The 27,649-nt window shown below is 38.4% G+C and overlaps 1 protein-coding gene across 4 annotated transcripts in view; it reads left to right on the top strand.

Moving 5' to 3' along the window:
• The first annotated feature begins 779 nt into the window (after window positions 1-779).
• C3H4orf17 (chromosome 3 C4orf17 homolog) overlaps window positions 780-27,649 on the top strand; it is a 46,816-nt gene continuing 19,946 nt past the window's right edge. Inside the window, exons 1-3 of one of the 4 annotated variants that reach the window (XM_058721829.1) lie at window positions 780-804; window positions 19,179-19,397; window positions 26,366-26,575. In XM_058721829.1, coding sequence (XP_058577812.1) covers window positions 19,271-19,397; window positions 26,366-26,575 — 337 coding nt within the window. In that variant the 5' untranslated portion in view covers window positions 780-804; window positions 19,179-19,270. Of the gene's footprint in view, window positions 805-11,957; window positions 12,115-12,965; window positions 13,222-19,178; window positions 19,398-26,365; window positions 26,576-27,649 lie in introns of those variants that run through there. The other 3 variants (XM_058721830.1, XM_058721833.1, XM_058721832.1) reach the window with 3 other exon arrangements.

Here is a 27,649-nt window from a genome sequence, read left to right as displayed (position 1 = left end):
TGGTTCTAACAAATGTACCACAGTCGTGGAAGATTAGGGGAAACTGGACGAAGGCTATACAGGAACATTATGTGCTATCTTTGCAATTTTTCTATGTATCTAAAATTATTCCAGGGGTGCCTGAGTAGCTCAGTAGGTTGAGTGTCCGACTTCGGCTCAGGTCGTGATCTCATGGTTGACGAGTTAGAGCCTCACGTCGGGCTCTGTGCCGACAGCTCGGAGCCTGGAGCCTGCTTCGGATTCTGTGTGTGTGTCTCCCTCTCTGCCCCTCCCCCGCTTATGTGCTGTCTCTTTCTGTCTCAAAAATACAATAAGCATTTAAAAAATAAGACAAATAAGTAAAATAAATTATTCCAAAATAAAAATTAATAAGAATTATTAAAATTATGAAACCTTTAAAAGTTAACTCACTATTTCCTTACTCTCAGATGAAAACTATGGTAAAGATAATAGAGTTGCAAGCATGAGAGCTCACAACAACATAGTAATCTACCGTTTCTCCTTTGCCAACCTCAGTGCTTCATCTGAGCCTCCTCTGCATCCCCTTGTTCAGGGTCATCTACGTTTGTGGCACAGAGAAGAAGCCTGACCCATGGGAAATCCTGCAAGTATTCTTCACATCTCCCCTCGTTATGAAAAAAAAACATAAGAAGTTGTGAACATGAATGAATGGCTCCCTCATTCATCCAATAAAACAAGAGCACTGACTTGTAATTGTCTTTAAAAGATAAAGAAAACTAAAAATGGACTTTTCCTGCAATGTCCATGCTGTCTCCAAATCACTAGACATCAGCCAGTCTAAAGGTATGTTGTTATTTTCCAGCTCTCCTTTATGCAATGCAGAATCCTAATTATTTAGCTGGTATTGAATTGAATGCTTGGAGACATGCTTCCTTGATCCTTAGCTCAGCTTCTTTTCCCAGGAAATTTAGAAAGCCTTTATCAAGCCTACAGTATTCTAAGGAGCTGTTGTAACAGTTACCAAATAATTTATTTATACTCCACAGATCAGCTTGAAGTCTGGTATCGGTGAAGAGGACTCTTTGTTTGTGTTCAGTTTTGAAATATTAAGGGTCAATACCTGTCAAAGAGAATCCATGTGAGAAGCAGAATGTTTTTGCATCTGGGGCAAGGTGAAAGAGTGCTGTCCAATAGAACTGTAATGTGAGCCACACATGCAATTTTAAGTTTCCTGGTAGCCACATTAAAAAGAGTATAAATAAATGGGTGAAATGGATATTAACAACATTTTACTGAAACTGATCTTTTCAAAATGTTATCATTTAAAAGTATAATGAATATTAAAAGTTATTAATTATTTTATTTTATTTTATTTTTCTAATAAGTCTTCAATATTCCATATATATTTTATACTTAGAACACATCTCATTGAGGACTAGGCATATTTCAAGTGTTTAAGCCTGGCGCGAAGGGCTTCCTTAAAGATATTAGATGTTAAAAACCCCCAGAACAGAACTAGAATGGTAGAACGCATTTCTACGTGTTTGCATTACATTTCCAAGTTAATCATAGTGCACAGGGTTTTAAATAGCTCTAGAGGTAATCATTAGTTGTGTTAGGCAGGCCGACTTGAGTTAGACCATGACCGCATGTCCTTGAGAACATTATTTAACCTCTCCAAACCTAAGTTTTGTCCCATATAAAATGAGAATAATAATATCTAATAAGAATAATATCTACTTCAAAGAGTTGTAAAAATTGAGATAATCCATGTAAAGTACTCAACACAACACTGACTCTGATTTGAAAACAAGCATTTGATACATAATACTACTATGTTATTATTATTTGGCTGAGTACAAACCATTTTCTCAAGTGTCTGTAAGACTTCTAAGTGGACGTATCCAGTAGACAGTTAAGCATAAAGGAAAAAAAGCAAGAGTGGGATAATCCCCATAGAAGATGCATTCTAGGCCTTTTATTCTACTCAAGTATCCAGTGTAAGATACCATATTGTACTTAGGACAATTAATATTTGATGGATAACCTTTTTTTAAATTTTAATTCCAGTGCAGTTAATATATAGTGTTATATTAGTTTCAGTTGTACAACATAGTGATTCAACAATTACATTACGCAGTGCTCATCATGATAAATACACTCTTTAATCCCCTTCTCCTATTTCACCCATTCTCACACCCACCTCCCTTCTGGTAACCACCAGTTTGTTCTCTATAGTTAAGAATCTGTTTATCTTTTTTGTTTCTTTCTTTCTTCATTTGTTTTCTTAAGTTCCACATGTGGGTGAAATCATATGGTGCTTGACTTTCTCTGACTGACTTGTTTCACTTAGGAAGATAGCCTCTACGTTCATCCATGTTGTTGCAATATATACATATATAAATGGTATAGATACTACTTCTTTATCCATTCATCTGTTGATGAACACTGAGCTACTTTCATAATTTGGCTATTGTAAATAATGCTGCAATAAACATAGGGGAGAATATATCTTTTAGAGTTAGTGTTTTTGTATTCTTTAGGCAAATACCCAGTGGTGGAATTACTGGATTATATGGGAATTCTATTTTTAAGTTTTTGGGAACTTCCATACTGTTTTCCACAGGGGTTGCAGCAGTTTGCATTCCCACCAACAGTGTACAAGGGTTCCTTTTTCTTTGCATCGTCACCAACACTTGTTTCTTTTGTTTTTGATTTTAGCCATTGTGATAGGTGTGAGGTGATATCTCATTGTGGTTTTGATTTGCATTTCCTTGATGATGAATGATGTTGAGCATTTTTCCATGTGTCTATGGGCCATCTGTATGTCTTCTTTGGGAAGATGTCTGTTCATATCTTCTGCCAATTTTTTTTTTCAGATGTTATAGCAGCTTTATTTATACTTGCCAAAACATGGAAGCAACCAAGATGTTTTTCCACGGGTAAATGGATAAACTGTGGTACATCCAGACAATTGACTATTACTCAGCACTAAAAAAAATAAGTAAATCAAACCATGAAAAGATATGTGGGAAATTTAAATACATATTACTAAGTGAGGGGCGCCTGGGTGGCTCAAGTCAGTCAAGCGTCCAATTCGTGGTTTCAGCTCAGGTCATGATCTCACGGCTTCATGAGTGGAGCCCCAATCTTCTGCCAATTTTTAATTGGATTATTTGTTTCCTTGGTGTTGAATTTGGTAAGTTCTTTATATATTTTGGATACTAATCTTTTATCAGATATGTCATTTGCAAATATGTTCTCCCAGTCAGTTGGCTGTCTTTTAGTTTTGTCAGTGGTGTTTTTTTGCTGTGCAGAAGCTTTTTATTTTGATGTAGTCCCAATAGTTAATTTTGCTTTTGTTTCCCTTGCCTCAGGAGACATATCTAGAAAAATGTTGCCAGGACCAATGTCAGAGAAATTACTGCCTGTGTTCTCTTCTAGAATTTTCATGGTTTCAAGTTTCACATTTAGGTCTTTAATCCATTTTGAGTTTATTTTTGTGTGTGCTGTAATAAAGTGGCCCAGTTTTCCCAACACCATTTATTGAAGAGACTGTCCTTTTCTCCACTGCCTGTTCTTTCCAGCTTTGTCAAAGATTAATTTACCATATAATCATGGTTTATTTCTGGGCTCTCTATTCTGTTCTATTGATCTATGTTTCTGTTTTTGTGACAGTACCATACTGTTTTGGTTACTACCGCTCTGTAATATAATTTCAAATCTGGGATTTTGATACCTCCAGTTTTGTTTTTCCTTCCTCTTGTACTTTTTGGAAGAGTTTGAGAAAAGTAGGTATTAATTCTTCTTTAAATGATTGATAGAATTCACTTGTAGCCCTCTGGTCCTAGACTTTTTGTTAGGGAATTTTTGATTTCTGATTCAATTTCATTGCTACTAGTCAGTCTATTCAAATTTTCTATTTCTTCCTGTTTCCATTTTGATAGTTTATATGTTTCTAGGAATTTATCCATTTCTGTTAGGTTATCCAATTTGTTGGCATATAATGTTTTATGATATTCTTTTATAATCCTTTGTATTTTTATGGTGTTGATTGTTATTTCTCATCTTTCATTTCTGATTTTGTTTATTTGAGTCCTCTGTCTTTTTTGTAACATTTATTTATTTTTGAAAGAGAGAGCACAAGCAAGGGAGATGCAGAGAGGGGGACAGAAGATCTAAAGTGGGCTCCACACTGACAGCTGTGAGCCTGAAGCAAGGCTTGAACTCTTGAAACATGAGGTTGTGACCTAAGCTTAAGTCAGACCCTCAGCTGACTGGGCCACCCAGGCACCCAGGCACCCCATCTCTGTCTCTCTTCTTCTTTTTTTTTTTAATGAGTCTTTCTAAAGTTTTATCAGTTTTGTTGATCTTATGAAGGAAACAGCTCCTGGTTTCACTGATCTGTTTTATTGTTTTTTTTAGGTTCTATTTCATTTAATTCTGCTCTAATCTTTATTATTTCCCTCCTTCTACTGGTTTTGGATTTTTTCCCCTTATTTTTCCAGCTCCTTTAGGTGTAAGGTCAGGTTGTTTATTTGAGATTTTTCTTGCTTCTTGAAGTAGGCCTGTGTTGTATAAACTTCCTCTCGGAATAGCTTTTGCCGATCCCAAAGATTTGGGACTGTTTTGTTTTCATTTTCATTTCTTTCTGTGTATTTTTTGATGTTCTCTTTAGTTTCTTGCCTGATTTAATGATTGTTTAGTAGCATGTTATTTAACTGCCATATATTTGTACTCTTTCAGATTTTTTTTCTTGTGGTTGATTTCTAGTTTTATATTGTTGTGGTCAGAAAAGATGCACAGTATGACTTCAATCTTTCTGAATTTGTTGAGACTTGTGTTGTGGCCTAATATGTAATGTAATCTGGAGAATCTTCCATGTGCACTTGAAAAAAGTGTGTATTCTGCTGTTGTAGGATGGAATGTTCTGAATATATCTGTTAGATCCATCTGTTCCAATGTGTCATTCAAAGCTACTGTTTCCTTGTTGATTTTCTGTTTGGATGATCTGTCCATTGTATAAGTGGGGTGTTAAAGTCCCCTACTGTTATTGTATTACTACGTATTACTTCCTTTATCTTTTTTGATAGTTGCTTTATGTATTTGGGTGCTTCTATGTTGGGTGCATGAATATTTATACTTGGTATATCTTCTTATTGGATTGTTCCCTTTATGATTAAATAGTGTTGTCTCTTGTTACAGTCTTTGTTTTGAAGTCTATTTTGTCTGATACAGGTATTGCTATCCCATCTTTCTTTTCACTGCCATTTGCATGATGAATGCTTTTCCATTCCTCCACTTTCAATGTGCATATGTCTTTAGGTCTGAAATTAGTCTCTTGCAGGCAGCTTATTGATGGGTCTTGCTTTTTTATCCATTCTGTCACCCTGTGTCTTTTGATTGGAGTATTTTTTCCATTTAAATTCCAAGTAATTATTGATAGGTGTGTACTTTTTACCATTTGGTTCATTGTTTTATGGTTATTTTTTGTAGTTCTTCTCTGTTCCTTTCTTCTATTTTATTCTTCTTTCTTTTTTCAATTTATTTATTTATTTTTTAAATTTATTTTTGACAGAGAGAGAGAGAGAGAGAGAGAGCAAGTGGGGGAGAGGCAGAGAGAGAGAGGGAAACAAGCAGGCTTCAGGCTCTGAGCTGTCAGCACAGAGCCCAACATGGGCTCACAAACTGTGAGATCATGACCTGAGCTGAAGTGGATGCTTAACCAATTGAGCCACCCAAGCACTTGAGCTGGCTTTCTTTAGTGATATTCTTGGATACCTTTCTCTTTATTTTTTGCATATCTATTACTGGTTTTTGATTTGTGGTTATCATTAGGTTTGTATATTAAGTTGACGGTTGTTTAAATTTGAACTGATTCTAAAAGCACCTGATTTTTTACTCCTCTCCCCTCTCCTCCCATGTTTTAGGTATATAGTGTCATATTTACATCCTTTTAGTTTATGGGTCATTTGACTGATTTTCATAGATGTACTTGATTTTAGTGCTTTTATGGTTCCTTCCTTTTTTACTCCTACTTATGGCCTTTCCTTTCCACTCAGAGTCCCCTTTGACATTTCTTGTAGGGCTGGGTTAGTGGTGATGAATTCCTTTAACTTTTGTTTGTCTGGGAAACTTTATCTCTGTATGTTTTCAGTCTTTTTGTTGAGGGTCTCACTGAGGTCCTCCACTCTTTTCTCAAGTCCAATGAGTATCTTTATGACTATTACTTTAAATCTCTAACAGGCATATCACTTATCTCCATTTCATTTAGTTTTTTTGCTGTGATTTTTGTCCTTTTCTTTCATTTGGGACAATCCTCTATCTCCTCGTTTTGTCAAACTCTGTTTTCTATATTTTAAGAAAGTCAGCTACATCTCCTGCTAAGTAGTGGCCTTATGAAGAGGTCCTGTAGTGCCCTACAGTGCAATATCCTCTGTTCACCAGAACCTGGCGTTTCAGGCCATCTCCTATGTGTGTTGTGTGCACACTACTGTTGTGGCTGAATCACATTTGCCTTCGGTCCAGTCATCTGCACTTGCTTTCTTTGTTGTAGGCAGTGTTTGATCCCTGTGTTGTTGGTGGGCCAATCTGGGACCACCTTGTGCTTGAGTTGGGTCAGACCAGGTGTTTGCTAGAAATGCAGTAACAGCAGGCTGTAGGGCACTTTCCCTGTATTTTCCCATGAGAAGCTTTTGTTGGTGGGTGAGGCCTGGGGTAACACCAGGTGTCTGCCCCCAGCTCACTGCTGGGGCTGCAGTCAGACTATTACATGTGGTTATCTTCTCCTCTCCCCAGCGCAGGAATCACTTTGGAGTGGTACTGGCCCCTGTTGGGGCTGATTTGCACACTGCCTCATTTGTGGTCCCACACTGGATGGACCCCTGCCAAGGGTGTGTTGGGGTGATAGGTCCACAGGAGAACTCAGAGGCGACACACATGGTGATAGGCACAGGTTTGTGCTGGTCCGATGTGGGAAGGGACCTGTAGCCACTTTGGAGAACTCTTATCCAGGCCAAGTTGGAGGGGTGGGTCTACAGGAGAACGTGGGAGTGGGGATTGCGTGGGGCACAGTGTTAGCAAATTAGGTAGAGAATGTTTGCACTGCGCTGGTTCCTGCAGGTGTCTGTGTATCTGGGCTACTCTCACCAGCTCTTTTGTTCTTGCAGAAGTCTCCCAAAGATCCCTATCCCTCCAGCATACTTTCTAGGTTAGTAAACAAATCTCCCTCCCTTAAACCCCAGACATTTTTCAAACTGCTCTTTCTATGGTGTCTCTTGGCAGGGATGTTCGTTGTGCTATTTAAGGGTAGGGACTCAGTTTCCTATTGCCCTCTGGCTGAGTCTCCTGAACTTTAAATATTAAAATTCCAGGTGTTAAGCTCCACTGATTGTAAAAGTTCAGGAAGTCAAACCCTGTGGTTTTCAAAGCCAAATTCTATGAAGATTTGTCTTCCCAATGTGGGTCCCCCATGCCTGGGGTGCCTGGGGTGGGGTTTGCTCCTCTCTCCTTTGTGCTCATGGTGTCCCTCCCTCCCACAACATTCTTGCTGGTCAGTTAGGCTCCTGACCATGTCTCTGCCCTTCCCACCCTCTTCAATGTGGCCTCTTCTCTACATTTAGCTGTGGAAAGTCTCCCCACTCTTTGGGTTGTTTTCTGGGTTATTTACACTGATGTGGGTGTTATCTGGGTGTATCTATGTGCCAAGGAGAGCTTAGGGTACTCCTCCTCCACCATCTTCTCCAGAGTTGACCTTGATGGACAAACCTTAATTCTTCTGGGGACACGCATTTAGGACAGTTAATATTTGATGGACAACCTGAAAGATGATGTATAGGTTTATTATGTGTTTGAATCTGTTTGAGATATAAATGTATAGAAGTTAAAAGAGGGATTAAGTTCTTTTCATCTAAAGCGTATACTTACAAACATGCTGATCTGAATCAAGTGAAAGTAGATTTTGGCAACCAAACCTGGGACTGTCTCCTTGTTTGAATTATGCTCAAGTTAGGATTGGGCAGGTATTGCTGCCTGGAGCTTTGAAAAATTTTCTTTACAAGGAGACACAATGACAGAATAATATCCTAGATCCCTTTTCTCAGGATTAAACTAGCTGGAATGGCATCTGGAACTAAGTTTGTAATAGATAATCAATTTCCAGTATAATGAAAAACATAGGAGACAACAGTAAATTTTGCATTTCAAGTTAAAGTATTGATTGTTCTCTACTGGAGTGCCCTCCCTCCTAACTTTGTGCCTTGCTGAGGGTCTCAACTTAAATATCACCTTCTCAGAGGGGCTCGTCCTGGCTGTCCTGTCTTCCTTACAGGACCCCACTCTTGTCCTTCAGGGCTGCGGCACATGATGCTACCTACCGCCTGCCTTTTTAACCAACCCCCAGTAGTTGTTCAAGGCAGTGATGTGTCTGGCTAAAACGCAACAATTATCAACCTTCCCTGGGACAGAGACAGCAGTGTGACAGTGTCGTGGCCCAGGAGCATAGGCAGAAGCTGCTGAGGATGGCTGGGAAATGGCTGCTTTCTCCCCATCATTGCTGACTCCAGGTTGCTTCCTTCTTTATGGAATGCAGATGCCAGGCTTGGAAGGGCAACAGCCCCCTAGGACCACAAGAACAAAAGATACAGGCAAGGACTGCTGGAGCAGGAAGAGGGGAAAAAGAAAGAGCCTGTATCCCATGACGTGTCTCTGCTTTAACCCAAGTTTCCCTACCTAACGTTAGCAACAACAACAACAAAAATTGTACATATATGTTTATGCATTTCCGTCATCAGTGCCTGTCTTCTTCACTAGACTGTGAACTTTATGAAGAAACAGACCATCCAGGTTTTTTTGTTCATGACTGTGTACCCAGCACCTTGCACAATGTCTGGTGCATAGATTTTCAAAGGAGATTCTGGAAAAGAATGAATGATATGCAGCATTGTGGAGTGAGACATTTATTAAAACAAAACCATTTTAGCTGAAAGGTAAGAGAGAAAATGCAGCAACACAGAGGCCTCAGTTACCGTGAGAATAAACCTAAGAGTGAGGCAGAGACACTGAGACAGATACTGAGAAGGAAGCAGAAGCCTGAGTTGCGCCAGCCTAACTTGTGTCCTGTCTCTACTTCCTGTCCTTCTCACTGGACCATCCGTGCTCTCCCAATGAGCTGCCATCTGAGACATTTTAAATTTCAAGTGGAGGCAGTAATCACTTCTCCCAAGGAACTGGTTTGCTTGGGCAATTGTAGATAATCTCTCAAAATTAAGAAGACAGGAATTGTCTGATAATGAGAGATGATATTCAAAATATCAAACAACTACTATGGCATGGATACCAACCAACTGGGAGGGACACAGCTGGTAACAATCAGTACTCCTGTTTAGGGCACACCAGCTGCATTTCAACCTGCTTGGCTTGCTGCCCAAGCACACACACACAGCTGAGAACTGTAACACAACCCTGAGAAGTCATGGATACATTTTAGGATGGAATCCTGTGAACTGTCTCCACAACCTGCCTCACTTGAAGACATCACAGTCTGATACATGAAACAGATACTGTTTTTATAATTGAGTATGGACTATGAATATGCTTCCTAAGTTTCATTTTACTGTATTAATTTTTCTTTTGCTGCCTAATACATTGCTACAAACTTAGCAACTTAAAACAATGCAAAGTTGTTATCTCACAGTTTCCATGTGCCAGGACTGTAGGCATGGCTTAGCTTTAGCTGGGTCCTCAAAACAGGGTCTTATAAGACTGCAGTCCAGGTACCAGCTGAGTTTGGGGTCTCATCTGTGGCTTGGGATCGTCTCCCAAGCTCTCAGGGTTGTTGACAGATTCATTTCCTTGCAGCTGTAGAACTCATGATAGCTTGCTTCTTTAAGGCTAGCAGGAAAGCTTGTCTGATCTTACGGAAGGCCTAAATCTCCTTTAAAAATTAGGTCAGGGATGTGTAGGTGGCTCAGTCAGTAAAGAGTCCAACTTCGTCTCAGGTCGTGATCTCATGGTTCCTGGGTTTGAGTCCCACATTGACTCTGTGCTGACAGCTCAGAGCCTGGAACCTGCTTCAGATTCTGTATCTCCTTCTCTCTCTGCCCCTGCCCTGCTCACGCTCTGTCTCTCTCTCTCTCTCAAAAATAAATAAACATTAAAAAACTTAGGTCAGATCCACCCCCAAACAATCTCCTTTTGATGAACTCAGAGCAATTCTGATTAGGGATTTGAATTATATCTGCAGAACCTCTTCATCTTTGCCATAGAATGTCACCTAATCACAAGAGTGACATCCATTGTATTCACAGATGTGCCCACAATCAAGGGAAGGGGGTTATACAGGGTATGAACAGTAGTGGTGAGGAAATGTAGAGGCTAATTTAGAATTCTTTCTATTATACTTACATCAGTACTTTTGTTATGCTATGGCAATCACAAAGTACTCTTTTCTATGAATGCAGATACTTGTTGCAAATTTAGGGCTGAATCATGTGCTTCCAAAATTGACAGAACAAAGTACATGGTGGGCAAGACACCAGATGAAATAAGTTTTATTCTTGTGTTGTTTTCAATTACATTTTTACCTTTCATAAATAATTTACATTACTTTCTTATATGTTAAGCAGACACCAGTGGGATTTTTATAGAAAATGCAAAACGAAGATAAAAATCAATAGGTCTAATCCATTCACAGCTCCAAGATGTGGCCACACTGCTTGTATATGGAGAAAATGCACCTGACGGAATGTTCTGCATATTCACATGTGTATTAATGTGCTAGGGCTGCCATAACAGAATACCACAGATAGGGTGGCTTACACAACAGAAGTTCATCTTTTCATAATTCTGGAGGCTGGAATTCCAAGGTCAAGTTTCTGGCAAGGTTGGTTTCAGGTAAAGCCTCTCTTCCTGGCTAGTAGACGGACCCCTCCTTGCTGTGACTTCACATGGCCTTTCTTCCATGTGTGTATGGAGAGAGAGAGAGAGAGGGAGAGGGAGAGGGAGAGGGAGAGAGAGAGAGAGAGAGAGAGAGAGAGAGAGAGAGAGAGAGAGAGTGTGTGTGTGTGTGTGTGTGTGTTCTGGGGTCTCTTCCTCTTCTTAAAAGAACACCTGTCCTATTAGATTTGGACTCACCCTTAGGACCTCCTTTAGCCTTCATTACCTCCTTAAAGGTCCTATCACCAAATATGGTCACATTGGGGGTTGGGGCTTCAACATATGAATTTAGGGGGACACCATTCGGTCCATAACAATACTCAAAATATCTGTGGACAGTGAACAACCTGGGAGATTTCCTGTTTATGACTACTACAGAAGGTGTTTTTAAATCACTAATCACCATTCAAATATGCACATATTCCAAGAAATCTCTCCATCCATTTTCTGTCTTTGAGTGTCTTGACTAGCAGTTTGTTTCCAAGGCAACAAAGATACATGTGTGCCCTGAGCAAGGGCAGCAGAGCAACCTCTGTCCCGAGGTTCTGACAGAATTACTGCCAACCGTGCCCAAACAAACCAGTTGTATCATTTTTCCCAATAATGAGACAAGGAAGGTCTCATAGGTCTTCCTATAAAGAAAATACAACAGAACCATGTTACATAGCCAGGGGTATGTCTCCCTCTGATGGACGCTTCGCCCTCTCTAATGAAAGGTACAACTGCGTAGAGTGTCAAAACCTCTTCCACAGGGGTCAGGTATAATGTCAGGATCTGTGGTAGAAACTGTTTATAACCCAATATACCTTATCTCACTCTTCTTTTGGTAACTGAGCCCGTCTTTGAGAAATCAGTGGCAATATGCCCTGTGAAGAAGCTACACTTTCTATCCCCACCTTGCAGCTAGAAGTGATCAAGGCACCTAGATTATTGTCTGGGACTCATGAAAAGGCTTTTATGGAGGGAGCACATAGCCATCATGTCCTTGTCTGCACTCACCCCTCTTTCCTTTTCTTTTCTGCCGGCACTGTGCATTTGATGTCTGTAATATAGTAGCCATTCAGATGACTGGAACTTCAGGAACCATCTTGGATAAGAGTTAGCTTCAAGGAGGAAAGCCACATATCAAGGAAGATGGACCAAAATGTGGAACAAGTCTAGGCTCCAAACGACACCATGGAGCTCCCATACCAACCTTGGACTCTTGGAATCTCTCATGTGAAGGAGAAATAAGTCTCTACGACTAGCTGTGGAAAGCAAATTCCTGATACAAAATGTAGCATGAACATTTCAAAATGTCAAAATTACATTAGAAAATTGTTTGAATCTTCCATAAAATACAGAAAAATAGTGTGGTACAAGTCCTGAATGGGTTATAGGCAAGAGGAGATATTTAGCCTTTCATTCTTGGGGCCAAACAACAAAAAAAATCCAGACCGAATTAGACTGTATCCTTGCATTGTTTTAAACTAGTATTTGCCCTTTAGAAACTATCTACATTGATTTCAGAGACTGGTTTAGAAATTAAAAACCATACATGGTCTGAAAAGAAAAATATTAGGAAGCACTAGTATATATAATCCGGAGAGCTGAAGGACACATGTATGTATGTGTATATGTGTATGTGCGTGTATGGAATTACTATGTATGATTCCACCTTCCTTTTTCACAGGGAACCCTATGACTTTAACTGTATTATTTAATGTTTCTTTATTACTTTTAATTAACATTTCAATTTTTTTCAATACTATTGAGCAAGTCATTGCCATGGACATGCTGACTACCAAGCAGAATGACTGGGATATCTTAAAATCACCCACATTTTCTCCCCCTAGTTTTGGGTAGTATGTATTCTTCAAGCAGAATTATGGAGAAAAGTATCAATATCATTAAAATTGCTCTTTCTTTTTTCTCTTTCTCTTTCATTCGATTCAACACTATTATATGTCTGAAACCGAGAAAAGTCACTGCTACCATGTGGTTTTGTCAAGCTGTGGAGCTCTGAGAACATGGGGTGAAGAGGTTCTGGAACTCAGATTTCCCAAAGGAATGTTACCACGTTGCTAAGCTTTGCAGTGTATCTTAACAACCAGGGAGCTTCCTGGGCTCTTTGTAGCAAAGTGGGAGAAACTGGAGGGAGACAGTGATATTCTACTGGATGCATTAGACATTAGGCTGTCTCTGCCAATTAAAAATTCCCAGCTCAAGTGCAAAGATTTAAAGAAATCAGTGACAACTCAGCATAGACCCATTATGAGGCTTGGAGTGTATCAATAGCCTTGAGTTCCTGTGAGCAAGATCACCTTCTTTAAAAACTGTCCTCAGGTATAATTTTAAATTCATCATTAAAATAATTTTCAAAAAATTTAGGTATGATTTAGTTAATGGATCTCAGGTTCATCCTCTTTTCAAGACTATGTGAAGGCCAAATAAATCTGTTTTGTGGTAATGAGGTATTATCTTTTAAAGTAAACCACCTAAAAAAAAAATAAAGTAAACCACCTGTCTTTGAGGAGATCATACAAATAAAATAAGCTAAGTTTGTGGGATAAAGACATTTGTTCTGTGGATAACATTCAACTTCATTTAACAAATACTGAACATATACTATGTGACAGGTATTGGGAATACAGAACTTAGACTAGACCATTGCCTGCTTGATTATGATATCCTATGGAGAGAAGCGGAAAATAAACACAGAAATGAAAAAAAAAAAGCCAGGGAATAACATGCACTTATGGAGATCGCCTAAGGAGAGTTAGGGATAGACAGTGATCTAGGCAGGGAAGATGGTGGGAACTACTTTAGAGAAGGGTAAGGAAGCCTTAGCCTTAGGAGAAAGTCTCCTGTAGGCAGAGCAATGAATGCAGTGAAGATCTTAGTGGCATGCCTTTTAGGCGAGGTGACCTGCAAAATGGTTCAGCATTCATCACCTAAATAACAATCTTTACATCTCTAGGAATTCTTTGTAACTTACAGCTGTTTGTTGATCAGATGTCGTATCCTCTTGTTTTAAACATACATCTTACATAAGTGTTACTTTGGACTAAGATTATTAATATTTAATACAGATTGGCATATTTTATGTTAAATTTTTTTTTTTTAGCATTTATTCATTTTTGAGAGTGAGAGAGACAGAACACAAGCGGAGGAGAGGTAGAAAGAGAGGGAGACACAGAATCCAAAGCAGGCTCCAGGCTCTGAGCTGTCAGCACACAGCCCGACGCGGGGTTCCAACCCACAGACCGTGAGATCATAACCTAAGCCAAAGTGAATGTTTAACTGACTGAGCTACCCAGGCGCCCCTAGATTTACATATTTTAAAAGTAACGATGACCAGATTTACAACTACATGATTAATCATACCTCTGAAACTCTAGATTTTGAAGATTTTGTGTCATGTAGTCTAAATAAAATTCAGTGACTTGCTAATATATAGGTAGATTCAAGAGGCTATAGAAAAGGAAATACTGCTCCCAGAAGTGCTTGCACGATTCCCTGAATGACAAAGGGTAATTTTAATTAGATTTTCCATCAGTTACCACTGTACAGGTTTTTCTCTTCCTCTTCAAGGCAAAAGCAGAAGGCTGGCATCACAAGTAGAATAGAATTATAAATGGAACTTGGCTACTTTCACTCAGCACATCTTTTTGGACATAGTCAGGAGGGCTCCACCGAGGTTTTGCAACACAGACAGTGAGGCGAGACCCAACATACTTACTGATAATAACTAAAACGCTCATGTTTAGAAATTGTTTAGCTTTTAAAAGGAATTAATACAAAGAAGGGTAAGTTTTCTAACACTACCTGTTGGCGTTTAGTTGTGATGACATGTGCCTACCTGTTTGGAAAGATTGGAGTTAAACCTGTTTATACAGCTCCTGTGAGCAACAGTTACTGACACACCATAGTTGGGGTGATTGATTTTTTTTTTTTTTAGTACTTTGCTCTACCACAACTGTGGAATTCATTCTTTAAAATCTGAACATGGGATGGCGATGTCTTTCCTCCAAACATCACCTGTCATGTGCATCAGGTGGGGAAAGAAGGCTGAGAACTGCTGCCCCATATTATACAGCAAATACCTACTAAGCTAAAGTAGTGGAAACAGTGTGTGTGTGTGTGTGTGTGTGTGTGTGTGTGTGTGTGTTGTTTTCTTTGTGGTGTTTTTTGTTTGTTTTGGAGTTAAAAATACCTATTATTTATCACAAAACTGTAAATAATTCATGGCACATTACAGAAGTTATTATAACTGATTTCGTCTACAGAGTCCATCCATGATATGTATTGACCAATTTTGCATTGATGGGATGCTCTAATACTGGTTCAGGACAATGTTTAGTCACTTCATTATAAAATAAATGAAATTTCTGATTCTCTAACAAAGATTATGCTTGTTTATCAACAAGTAAATTATTTTCTGGTCCTCTATTAATTCCTTATTTTAATAACATGTTCTTTTCATGTTTCTCTTGCCTTTGGGGTGAAAAAATCTAACCTTTTGTAGAAGAATGAATGATTCATTTGTTTAGAGTTTATGTCTTAAAAAAATTATAGCCCCAAATCAATGCTTATATTAAAGAGAAATATTTAAATAGAAAAATATTATTTTAAGCCAATTCATGAACTTTGGAAAGATATCCACTAAAATCAATGCAAAATGTATTATCAGTCAGTTAAGGAGTGTTAAAATCAATATAGGCAACAAGTGGAAGAGAAAGATGTGGGCCATCATTAATAGCAACTAAAATAGTTTTGCTTTTCTTCAGGCTTGAGTTAGTTTCTTTTTTTTTTTTTTTTACATTAATAGACTTTATTTTTTACAGTAGTTTTTAAGCTTGCAGAAAAATTAAGCAGAAAGTACAGGGAGTTCCATATATCGCCCCTGCCCAGTCTCCCCTATTATTCACATCTTCACTAGTGTGTTACATTTGTCACAATTTATGAACAAAAACCATACATTATTATTAACTAAAGTCCACAGTTTACATTACCATTCACTCTGTGTTGTACAGTTCTGTAGCTTTCAACAAATGCATGATGTCATATATCCACAACTACAGTATAGAACAGTATACTACAGGCTGGTTTCACTGTGCTAAAAATCCCCTGATCTCCATCTATTCATTATTCCCCCACTGTCCCTCTATAACTTCTGGCAACCACTGATCTTTTTACTGTCTCCATAGTTTTGCTTCTTCCAGAATGTTATGTAGTGGGAATCACTCAGTGTGTAGGCTTTTCAAACTGGCTTCTAACAACATACATTCTAACAACATACATTCTTCCATGTCTTTTCATGACTTGATAGCTCATTTCTTTTTATTACTGAATAGTATTCCACTGTATGGAGGTACTACAATTTATCCATTCACCTATTGAAGAACACCCTGGTTGCTTCCATTTTTTGACAATTATGAATAAACATTCATGTGTAGGTTCCTCTGTGGACATGAGTTCAAATCCTTTTGGGTAAACACCTAGGAGTACAATTGCTGGATCTATGGTAAGAGTATGTGTAGTTTTGAAAGAAACTTCCAACCTGTCTTCCAAAGTGGCTGTACCATTTTGTGTTCCCACTGGCAATGAGTGAGAGTTCCCGTTGCTCCACATTCCTGCCAGCATTGTCAGTATTTTGGACTTTAGCCATTCTAATAAGTGAGTAGTGCTATGTCATTATTTTAATTTGCAATTCCCTAATGATAAGCGATGTTGAGTATCTTTTTATATGCGTGCTTATTTGCCATCTGATAATCTTCTTTGATGAGGTGTTTATTCACCTTTTTCACCTGGTTATTAATTTGGCTATTTGTTTTCTTAATGTTGAGTTTTAAGTGTTCTTTGTTACTCTGGATACAAGTCCTTTATCATATATGTGTTTCAGAATATTTTCTCCCAGTCTGTGGGAGACATTGTTTTAAGAACTTTTGCAGGGAAAAATATAGTTTCACTTTTCTTCAGGTTTGAGATAGCTTTATTTTTTCATTATTAGATCACTTGCTAGAACAATTCAAAGTACAACTTTGTCCAGACTTTTTCATTTATCTAATTTCTGAAAACTTAAGTGTAAGTCAGACTTTCAACAGTACATAATGTATATTGGATTTTGTAAAATTTTTAATGATATATGTGGATAAAATATTTACATATTGCCTGAATCCCTTTAACATTATTTCAAAACCTCCAAAAGAAACAATAAAAGCCACAACATCAGGTAATTAAATTTTCTGTAATACAAAAGAAAGCCCTATAGCATCTTTTAAAATATAAAAGCAAAATGAATTCCAGCCATCTTGAAGGCACTGTTTTTTTTATAAGAGGAGAAAGAGTTTTCTTCATTGTTTATTGACCTTTAATACCAGAATTTGAAGTATGTCATTACCCTTCAAATTAACCTAAGAAATGATTAATGAGGGTAAGACACACCCAGTAGAATAGCTGAACATTCTAGCTGATGTCTCAGTCAATCTCATCAGGTTTCAGATGAAAAAATAAAAATCTAGGAAATAAAATAATTGATCCATGGTGACTTAGCTTGTTAATGGAAAAGCTGGGACCATACATCTCATTTTAAAGTTTCAGTTCACTTTAACTTGAAAGTTAACTTGAAAGTTCCACTCTCCAAATTGTCTACTGTACCCTTTTCCGCCAATACAAATAAAAAATGAATTTACTGGCTTAATTGTGCAAAAGGTCCCACACAGAAAGAATGAGTAAGGCTATAGTTTGGGTTACACAAAGAGGCTGGAATTAACTCATTATTTATAAGGAACAATAAGAAAATATTTTTTATTGATAGATAATAGTACTTTATGAGTTCAAATGTTTTAACATATTTTATTTAGCCTAGAATAATTTTAGAATTTATGAACGTTAGGTATTTGTGGTAACAGGACTGATAACATATACCATACACTCTGAATGTATACCATGGAAAACTTGAACACAGATTCTTTGGTCTAAAAAGTAGTCAATGAACTAAAAATGTCTGCCCCAACAAAATCTTGAGAGCAATTTCTAGAATATGGACATATTTTGATGCTGAAAATTATTCTGACCAGAAAAACTCCCTGCCGTGGTTAGAAATAAAATGTGAATTTCCTAGTCCTGCTATCATGAATAAGATAGCCACGTAAGATAGGAAATATACAACAAACACCAGAAAAAAACCCTTCTTTATATTTCAAGATAGCATGCCATTTTTTTAAAGTTTATTTATTTTGAGAGAGAGAGAGAGAACATGAGTGGGGAGGGGAAGAAAGAGAGGAAGAGAGAGAATCCCAAGCAGGCTCCGGGCTGTCAGTGCAGAGCCCAATGTAGGGCTCCATCCCACAAACCATGAGATCATGACCTGAGATGAAATCAAGAGTTGGATGCTTAACTGACTGAGACACTCAGATGCTCTAGTAATATGTTATCTTTAAGAAAGTTTGTTTAACTCTTTCCTATGTTAGTAATCCAGAACTTTCCCCCCACGTAATTGTAAATTCCCTAAGAGCCATAACATTATCTTTGATCCCTTAGGCCTATGACACTTTAGCTATCTAATAAATAATTCCAGAGTGATTGAAAGAAAATCATTAAATAATACTGAAAATTACAAACAACATGTCAAATGTTCTCCAGTTTATCAATTGTAGGTACAATATCATTCTTTTATCAGATTTACCCCCCTTATTTTTAGGTTTTACCATCCTCTCAGAAGATGATACAAATTTAAGAGGGTGGTTTTCTAGGGGTACCTGGGTGGCTCAGTTGGTTAAGCATTGGACTCCTGATCTCAGGGTTGTGAGTTCAAGCTCAGCATTGAGCTTGTGCTGAGGGTGAAGCCTACTTAAAAAACAAACAAACAAACTGATTTTCTTAAAGTATAATATGAAAGGTCTTCATGTGTATATTATATCATAATATGAAAGGTGTATTCATGTAAAGCACATTTGTGGGTATTGTATTTTAAAGCTATCATTTTCATTTACTATATCAAAATTGATAACCTGTTATTTTTATGTTGGTAAGCTAACAAAGTGACCTTAAATGTAATTAAATATAGAGTGTATTTTAAGCTTCTCACAAATGTTTTGAATTTTCCAGGGAAAAATTCTGTGCTTCCACCCATACCCGAATTCATTTCAATGTTTACAAAAATTTAATCTGAAAGTATAATAGCCTCACATTGCTTTGACAAGGGAAACAACTCAGCAGTGCAAGCAATGAAGAAATATTTGATGTGTAAGAAATGTCAAGAACCCCTCATCAGAATGATTGTCATTTTATGATTTCAGGGTCAGAGCACCTCTGGAAGCGAGGTTACCAGGTAGAACCCCAAGACATTTTGTGGCAACAGTGGAGAGGGGCAAACCAACATCCCGAGAACATGAGCCTCAAGTCCCCAATGTCTGCTCCTCAGTTTGAGAGCAAATGCAGCCATATTATGGCTAGAAATGGAGGTTGTTTTCTAGTCCGGCACACCCCTCATCCCAGAAGGGTGTGCCACATCAAAGGTAAGGTGACTCAAGGTCCTAGAATGTTTCCCTTTCTCAACATTTGGGCTACTTGATGATTCTGGTGAGTAAGCACAGGGATACTGTTCAAAATATGTAACCAATAGGGAGGCCCAGGTTTTGAACATTAAGACCAGATGCCAGCATTGGAGTTAGAGCAGAGGCTTACAGGCATCCTCTGTGCCAGGCATTAACCCTTGGTTGGGAAAGGGACTATAAATTTGGTCCCTTCTTGAACTTCCTTCCTCTCCTCTTGCAATACTTCCCTTGATCTCATCACTTTTTTGTCTAAACGTTTTGCAAAGTAAGCTACTTCTCCCCATGGCCATGGTTGCAGCTCCATTCTAGGCCATTCTTATCCCTTGGTCTGACTGCTACTTTTGCAATTTGCAGCCTTCTAACTGCTCTACTTCCACCCCTGCCCTCATCCAATCCACTCTCCTAAGAACAACAAGAAAGATCATATTAAAATGTAAATTTAACTGCTTAAATATCCTACTCAAAATCCTTCAGAGACTTCACATGCACTTAAGATAATGACTATCTTGACATAGACTAAAATGTTTCCTATGATGTTTGTGGCCTCTGCCTCTTTTGACTCATTTCCTATCAATACCTACCCACCTGTCTTCACTGTTCATAAACCACACTGGACTTGCGGAAGTTCCTTGAACACGTAATAAGACTTTTCCAACCTCTGGATTTTCACTCATACTATTTCCTCTTGCCAAAAATTCCCTTATTACTTGCTGTTTCTCATTTTTCAAGCTTCTTGAAATGTAACTTAAAAGAGACATTCTGGGCTCCATATCCTCAATCTAAATTAAATTTCCTTATGTTATATTCTCATAGTATTCTATCACAGCAATTGTCTTAAGTCAGGTTCTCTGGAAATAGACTGTAGTATGGAGAACTGTTTGAAGGAGATTTACTGGGGCTGCTCTCAGGAACAACATGTATAGGAGTCAAGGGAAGCAGGATTTAGCAGAACTTGAGCTGTGATACAGATACAGTAGAGGTCTCAGTCAGCCCCATAAGGAGCCATGGATGGCTTTGTAGAGGTATCTCAACTTGAGGAAAGGGGGTAAGGCCTTTGTAACCCCCACCAAACACTCATTGGTCAAGTTCCCATCGTGCATGAGAACTATCTTCAGCTGGAAGCAATTCCCAGAAGGGACTCAGCATGAGCCATCAGTAGCTGACACATCTGTCAGGTGGACAGATGAGTGTGCGCATCCTGAAAGCATGGTTTTGGATAGATGCCCCTCCACAGTCATTGCAGCTCGTGACTAAATATTTTTATTTGATTATGATCAAATACCTTCCGCTAATTTGTGAGCTCCTTGAAAACAGAAGACATATCTGTTTTACTCACCACTTATTTCAATTTCCCAAAGAGTGGCTGCCACATGGGAAGTGCTAGGTAAATTTTTGTGTAAGGAAAGAAGGGAGCTTAAATTATACCCAGGTAAAATTTAGAGCCTCTCATAGATTTTTAAACAGAGTTCATGTTCTACCGCAGCTATCTAGTTGTGTGTCCTTGAGCAAGTGATTTCATTCTTTAAAAAATCATTCTAGCTGTATTATAGAAAGTGGAAGAGGAGCAGGGGCCTAACGAGGGGTTGGGAGATAAGTTAAAAGATGGACTTAGTCATCAAAGTGAAAGGGATAGAGAATGGGCCAGGGCAGAGTAAGCAGAGAAGTGAAGGCTGAACTTTGGGGCAGAGCAAGAGGAAAAGCTTAGGTGAGCAGCACGGAGGAAAAAAAAAAAACCAAAAACATCAGAAGGTTATGAGATAAACCAAGATTCAATGAGAATGGCTGGGGATGATCATCAAAGACAAATTCCTAGAGAAGATCAGGAAAATGAAAGCCAAGAGAAAGCAAACAGATATTACAATAGAAGTCATAGATGACCTCGAAATCTATTGTTGTGGCAAAATCTGATGAAAGAGTTTTTCAAAATCCACATGAGAAAACCATTGCATTTAATTGGAACTTTTTTTTCTATGAAGGCAAATACTACCAAATTGAGTGTAATATTTTTTCTGACTTTCAGATACTTGATATATAATATATAATTCTTGTATATGTTATTTCACATTCTGCCTTGAATATCTTATACCTATAATTACAGCATAAAACTGTTGGCAGGCAAGGGATGGAGTTTTATGCCTTCAAACACCCTACAATGCCTACCACAAAGCCTTGCTGATAGTAATATATGTTCACATATAAATATATGTTCAATTGAATAGAAAATTTTATTGGAAATCTTTCAAGGATATCCATGCAAATTCTAGAAAGCCTAGTAACTGGAGTTGGATGAGAAAGAGGAGAGCAGCAAACTGCTTTGTTTTGGCCGTTAACAGCCAGTGCTTTGAGCCCATACTGAGTAAAAGGACACTACAACTAGTTTCACTAGTTTTACGCCAAAGGTAATTCTTATAGTCCATTTTACCAATATTCAAATGTTCTAGTCTGTTGAGATCTAATGTTATTATCAGTGATAAATCTTTTAAAAATTAAATCATCAGTATGTTTGTTCAGGGACGCCTGGGTGGCTCAGTCGGTTGAGCGACCGACTTTGGCTCAGGTCATGATCTCACGGTTTGTGAGTCCGAGCCCTGTAACGGGCTCTGTGCTGACAGCTTAGAGCCTGGAGCCTGCTTTAGATTCTGTGTCTCCCTTTCTCTCTGCCCCTCCCCCACTCATGCTCTATCTCTCTCTGTCTCAGAAATAAATAAACATTTAAAAAAATTTTTTTTAAAAAGTTCAGTCTAAGAAATGTCAAGTTAAAGTCTCTATTTGTGATACATATAGGCACTCTGCTAACAACACAACACAAGCCAGTTTCTGCTCACAGTGTAGTTTGGAGGAGATATAAATAGAAGGAAAAAATTATAATACAGTGTGTTATGTGCAATAATAGAAGTATGGTGAAAGTTGAGGTGTAATACAGAGATAGGAAAATTACTGGAGGAGTATCAAGAATGCATTTCACGGAGATTTGATTGAGAGATACATATGATAAACACTAAGGAGCAACAATTAGTAGGAGTTGGACCTTTATTGGATTTGGGAATGGAATAACAAGTCTAGAATTACTACCAGTTTTTTTAGCTTGGTTGGTTGGGTGGATAGTGGACCAACTATTAGTCTTGAGCATATGGGAGGAAGAACATATATAGGAGGTAAGATTAAAAGCTTCACATCAAACATGTTGTACTCGATGTGCCAATGGAACATTCAGGAGCAAATGACCAAGTAGAGAAATGGATATAAGGACTTGGAGCCTAAGGACTGGATGAGTCTATAAAGTAGATTTGAAAAGCAGGAACATGTAGGTTAAAACTATAATGTTATTGCTCAAGAAAGCAAAGAAATGCCAAAAAAACCCCTGAAAAACACAAGGATGTATAGACACAGAAAATCCAGAGAAAGAGACTGAAAAGAAAGGGCAGAGATGCTGGGTTGAAAAATGTTGTCTCTGAAAATGGAAAGAAGTGATTTTAAAGAAAGAGGGAACAGTAAATGGGGTCATCCATAGAAAGGTAAATGCATGTAAGAGACGAAAATTTTTCATTTAATTTACAAACTAGTGATCTCTACAACCTCTTCTATCACATAGAATAGAGAAAGTTTGAATTTATAGACCTGAGGATATTAAAATCTTACATTTGCTTGGCAGAGGTTTTTGAGCTGTGTTCTGGAGTCTTAGAAATCTGGGCAGGAGACAAACATGGAGTAAAATGTGCTTGAACAAAGGACACAACAGCCAAAGAAATTTGAGTGTCACTACTGCATAGAAAAAAAGCATTATATTTAGTCATGGGATTAAATGAGACTTTTCTTGTTTCCAGAACTTTGGCTAAAGCCAAATTTCAAGATCATTTGTGCATGACTTGCTAAGAGGTGATTTAAAAACTGGCTCTACCATGGTAGCCTATCTCCAGGCTCTTTTGCTTTAGAGAAGAGTAAAAGTTCATGAAAAGGAAAGAGTGAGGATTTCTTTGACAAGAGTCTTTGGGGTGCTGTGTACTCCCCCTCCCCTCCATGAGGAACAGTAGTAGCTGCCTTCACCAGTACCTTCAGGGCTTTCCCAGGGGACCATTTATGGAGAACGGAGGGTCTAGAGAGGAGACTGAGGTCTCACTGGCTAGCAAGATCCTTGCCTGTGCTGTTCCTGGTCTGCCCTGTACTGTTTCTGCAGTGGAATATGGGGAGACTATTCTTGGGGTGAACTTGTTCTGTATCTTCTATGCTATGGAAGACAGAGAATGGTGTCTGATTCTCTTCTAAAATCTAAAGACAAGAGCCAACTGGAGCTGCCTGAAGCTAGCTATGTCAGTGGCACAAAGACTGGGATTAAGTTGCTCTCCCACAGAAGACTAGGCAAAGGGCCTTGTTTCCTGTGGGCTAGAGTGGACACTCAGGAGGAAGCTGGTCAAGAACTGTCTTACAGGTACCCAGCCCAAGAGGACTAACCACTATAATAGGACAACTCCAGCCAAAAGAGGCTGGTGACATTTTGCCTGGTGTGAAGGTGGGAAGGAAGAGATGTTAATAATTTTCTGGTAGGTACATTATCCATGACTGAACAGTATCAGAGATTTCCTCAACCAAGGGTCTCCAAAGAACCCACAAAAATGCCTCATGAGAGAAAGAGCCAGCATTTCTTCTCTGTCTCACAGATCCACTTTCATAGATGCCTCAACACTAAATTAAAACCATTCAGCAAGTAAGACTTTGTGTCCCTTTAACCATTCCTTCATCTTCCACCCCAACTCCAGAGGAGCTGGAAGCAGTGAGTGGGGAAGGGAGAGTGGAAGAGCAATGTGGAGGAAAAACAGACCACACCCCCACTCCCCTGCTGGTCTGTGGAGGTTGGGTCATCCTTGGCCTGGAGAGGAGGGTGTGAAATGAAATGGAATACGAATACTTTTACAACACCAGCTATGCTGATAGTAAATATTTTTGGCATCTTTGGTGGAAAGTTTTGTACACAATAAAGATTATTGCAGTTACTTGTTATTTTTAAATCAAAATTTAAAATAACAATTCTAAACCTTTTTGTTTTAACATTTAAAATTTAACTGAACCCAATATTAGAGCACACTCATCAACTAAGGAAACAATTACCTTGGACAAAAAGATAAAATGAGAGTATGTTCTCATTAAACTGGGGCTGCATATTAGAAAATTAGATAGGAATGTGATATTTGAATCTTCTGGTGACACTCTCCCACAAGGTGAGTCCCTCATAATTACAAAGGTAACAGAAATTTGATGCCCTATAGGGGGAGCTGGTCATTCCTAGGCCCAAAACTCCATAACCTAATTCTCCTGTATATTCAAAGCCGTTAATGAAACTCCCACCAATGTTGTCCTAATCTTCTTCACTGCTGGGTTGAGTTTTACATTTCCCTGACTAGCTTTAAATCATTTAATATTGTCCCATTTGACTCTGAAACCACTTTAGTGCCCTTCCACTTTCTACATTTCTGGGTAGTTCTTTCCCAACTGTTGGATAGATAGAATCTGAATTCTTTCGTATTATGTATCACCATTTTTTAATTAAAGGAGATAGCAGAGAAAATAAGGATTTTCCCCTTGATTTGTCTTCATGTTAATTTTTTATTTATTTCATTTGGTAGGCAGTTTTTCACCATACACCTGGGCCAATCACTATCTCAGGTGTTTAAGATAAAATGGTAAGATGTGATACTATCTTTAAAAATGTTATTCTCATTTCTATATGGAACCAGTTACTATCAGTAAAGTTCTAAGTATCAGACTAAATAAAAGCTTTATATTTGGCTGTGTTATTCATTCATTTGATAAATAATCATAGAGCACCTACTTTGTGCCAGGCACTATTCTAGACACTGGGAATAGAGTAGCAAACCAAACACACAAAATCCATGCTTTCATGAAGCTTACACTCTAGGACAGCTCAGCCCAGCAATGTGCAAACAGATATGACAAGGGACAAATGCTATGAGAAAAATAAAAAGGCATAACGGAACAGAGTGTGAAGGGGTGCATTTCAGACAGGGGTTTCAGCAAAGACCTTTATGATGTCATTTGAGCAGATAGGTAAGAAGGGGGGACTGATAGTACTAGAAGGAAATTTAGAAGAAAATGGGCACAAAAACCAAAACAAAAAACAAAAAAACAACACTATCCAGAAGCTTCTTGTGCAACTTCTTGGAAACAAGACAGCTGCCTATTACTATCTCTCATAATTCACGGATTAACATCGAGCAATGTCCTGTACACCCTCATTTCCTAAACTGTCCGACACGTCATGACATAGTGTTTACACGGAAAAGAAGATATGTCTATAATTCGATATATGACCCAGAAGCAAATAGCTGTTACAGGAGAGTGAAGGAGCCTAGAAGCCTTGGACATGAGGAAGGAGTTTGCTTTGCACTGCTTTTTCCTTCCTTACCTCGCTCATAATCTACCTCCTCCTGCCTCCTGTTCCTAGCTTATACAGCTGTCTATATCTTTTGCCAGTACGAAAAAAGAGCCAGTGTATGTCTTTTAGGAGGCCTTATTATATTGAGACATTTTGGATGCTTTCAAACGTCTAAATGTACTGTTCATGAAAAGGGCTAACATAATCCCGCTTGGTCATTATCAAAACTCGGGAAATGAGGCGTCTGTCTGGGATAGAGGCAGATCTATTCCACTTGACTCTCTGACTAAGATCAAAGATGTGAGCCTGGTTCTCAAGGCTAACGAGATGGCAGAACATTTCAAGGAAGCATGTATTGCTAACATAATTTGCTACACTGACTTTCAAAGAATATCCACCTAGCATTCATTCATACGATTTGGAGTCTGACATCTTATATACACTTAACAATATCGAATTGGGAAATTGCTGATCATTCAGAGAAAACCTGCCAGAAACCTAATCTGGTTTTTTTTTGGTCTTTTTATCCTTACTCAACTAGGTTTGAATAACATTCCCATCTGTACTGTGAATGATGATGAGAACTCACTGGGAACATTGTGGGGTGTTGGCCAGTTCAACCACTTAGAGAAGGATGAGACACCATTTGCCAAATGCGGTTACCCACCCAGCACTGCGACCCTGGAGAGTCCTGTCAGAGAAGTCACACTGGCCCCAAACCATATCAAAATGCCCCCTCGGCCTCATTCTGGTGAGTCCCTTGCGACTAATGAAATCTTTCCTGAGGTCTCCTGCAAACAACCAGAGGTGGTAGGGGGGATAGTCTGTATGATTGCTAATAAAACTGCAGCGATTTTAAAATATAGCAGCGAACATAGCTGCAGTGATTTCTCACTGTGAAACAGGTTATTCATTATAAATTTTTTTTATTCTTCTAATCTCATTTCAGTAGCCCAAGACATATTTGGTGTGGTTCTAGTCTCTAATTCCAACAAAAGTAGCTTAAGAGATACTGAAAATGAATGTTTACCCAACATGGTAGGGAACCTACTGCAGACAAAAAGTGAGTCAGGGAAATGCAGTAGGGAGGGAATTACATGTTTACATTTCTCCCTGCTGGATGGCCAGCTCCTGAAGGTCAGGGACCAGGCTTATTCCCTTCTGTGTTTCTGGTATCCTTGGTATCTCCCCAGGTCCCAGTACAGCGTTTGATCTTCAGTAAAAAAAAATTTTAATTAATTAAATAATGTTTATTGAATTGAAATGAAAAGGGATTAATCAACAGAACACCATGATGACTATAGTTCAAAATACTGTCTTGTATATTTGGAAGTTATGAAAGTAGATGTAAAATTTTTCAGCACAAGAAAAATATTGATAATTTTGCAAGGTGATAGTTAACTACACTTAACTGTGGTGATCATTTTGCAATATATACATATATCAAATCACGGTGTTGTACATCCTGCACTATCATATTTTAAAAAGCACAGCATGGCAAAATCTAAAGGGCTAGGTAAAATAGAAGGAACTCTGGGTATTGGAAATTGCTTCCAGTTCTCCTTCTCTTGTCCTGTACAGTTACCTGCCATTATTAAAAGTTTCAGGGCACCTGAGATTGTTTTGGTATAGTGCGGTAAAATAATATTGTCTTTCAAAAAGCTACAATAAGAGGCATCATTAGTAGAGTATTTCCTATGTGATTCCATTCTAAGGTCTTCACGCTTGCTAACTCATTTCATCCCTTCAAAGAGTTCCTCTTCCTTTCCACTAGCAGTAGAGAATAAAGCCCACACATTCCACCTACTGTCGGGTGTTCCTTCCT

Source organism: Neofelis nebulosa, chromosome 3 (assembly GCF_028018385.1).
Source record: "Neofelis nebulosa isolate mNeoNeb1 chromosome 3, mNeoNeb1.pri, whole genome shotgun sequence".
In the NCBI taxonomy this organism is placed as follows: domain Eukaryota; kingdom Metazoa; phylum Chordata; class Mammalia; order Carnivora; family Felidae; genus Neofelis; species Neofelis nebulosa.
Note: the sequence above shows the minus strand (reverse complement) of the source record. Positions and strands in the feature narration are given on the sequence as shown.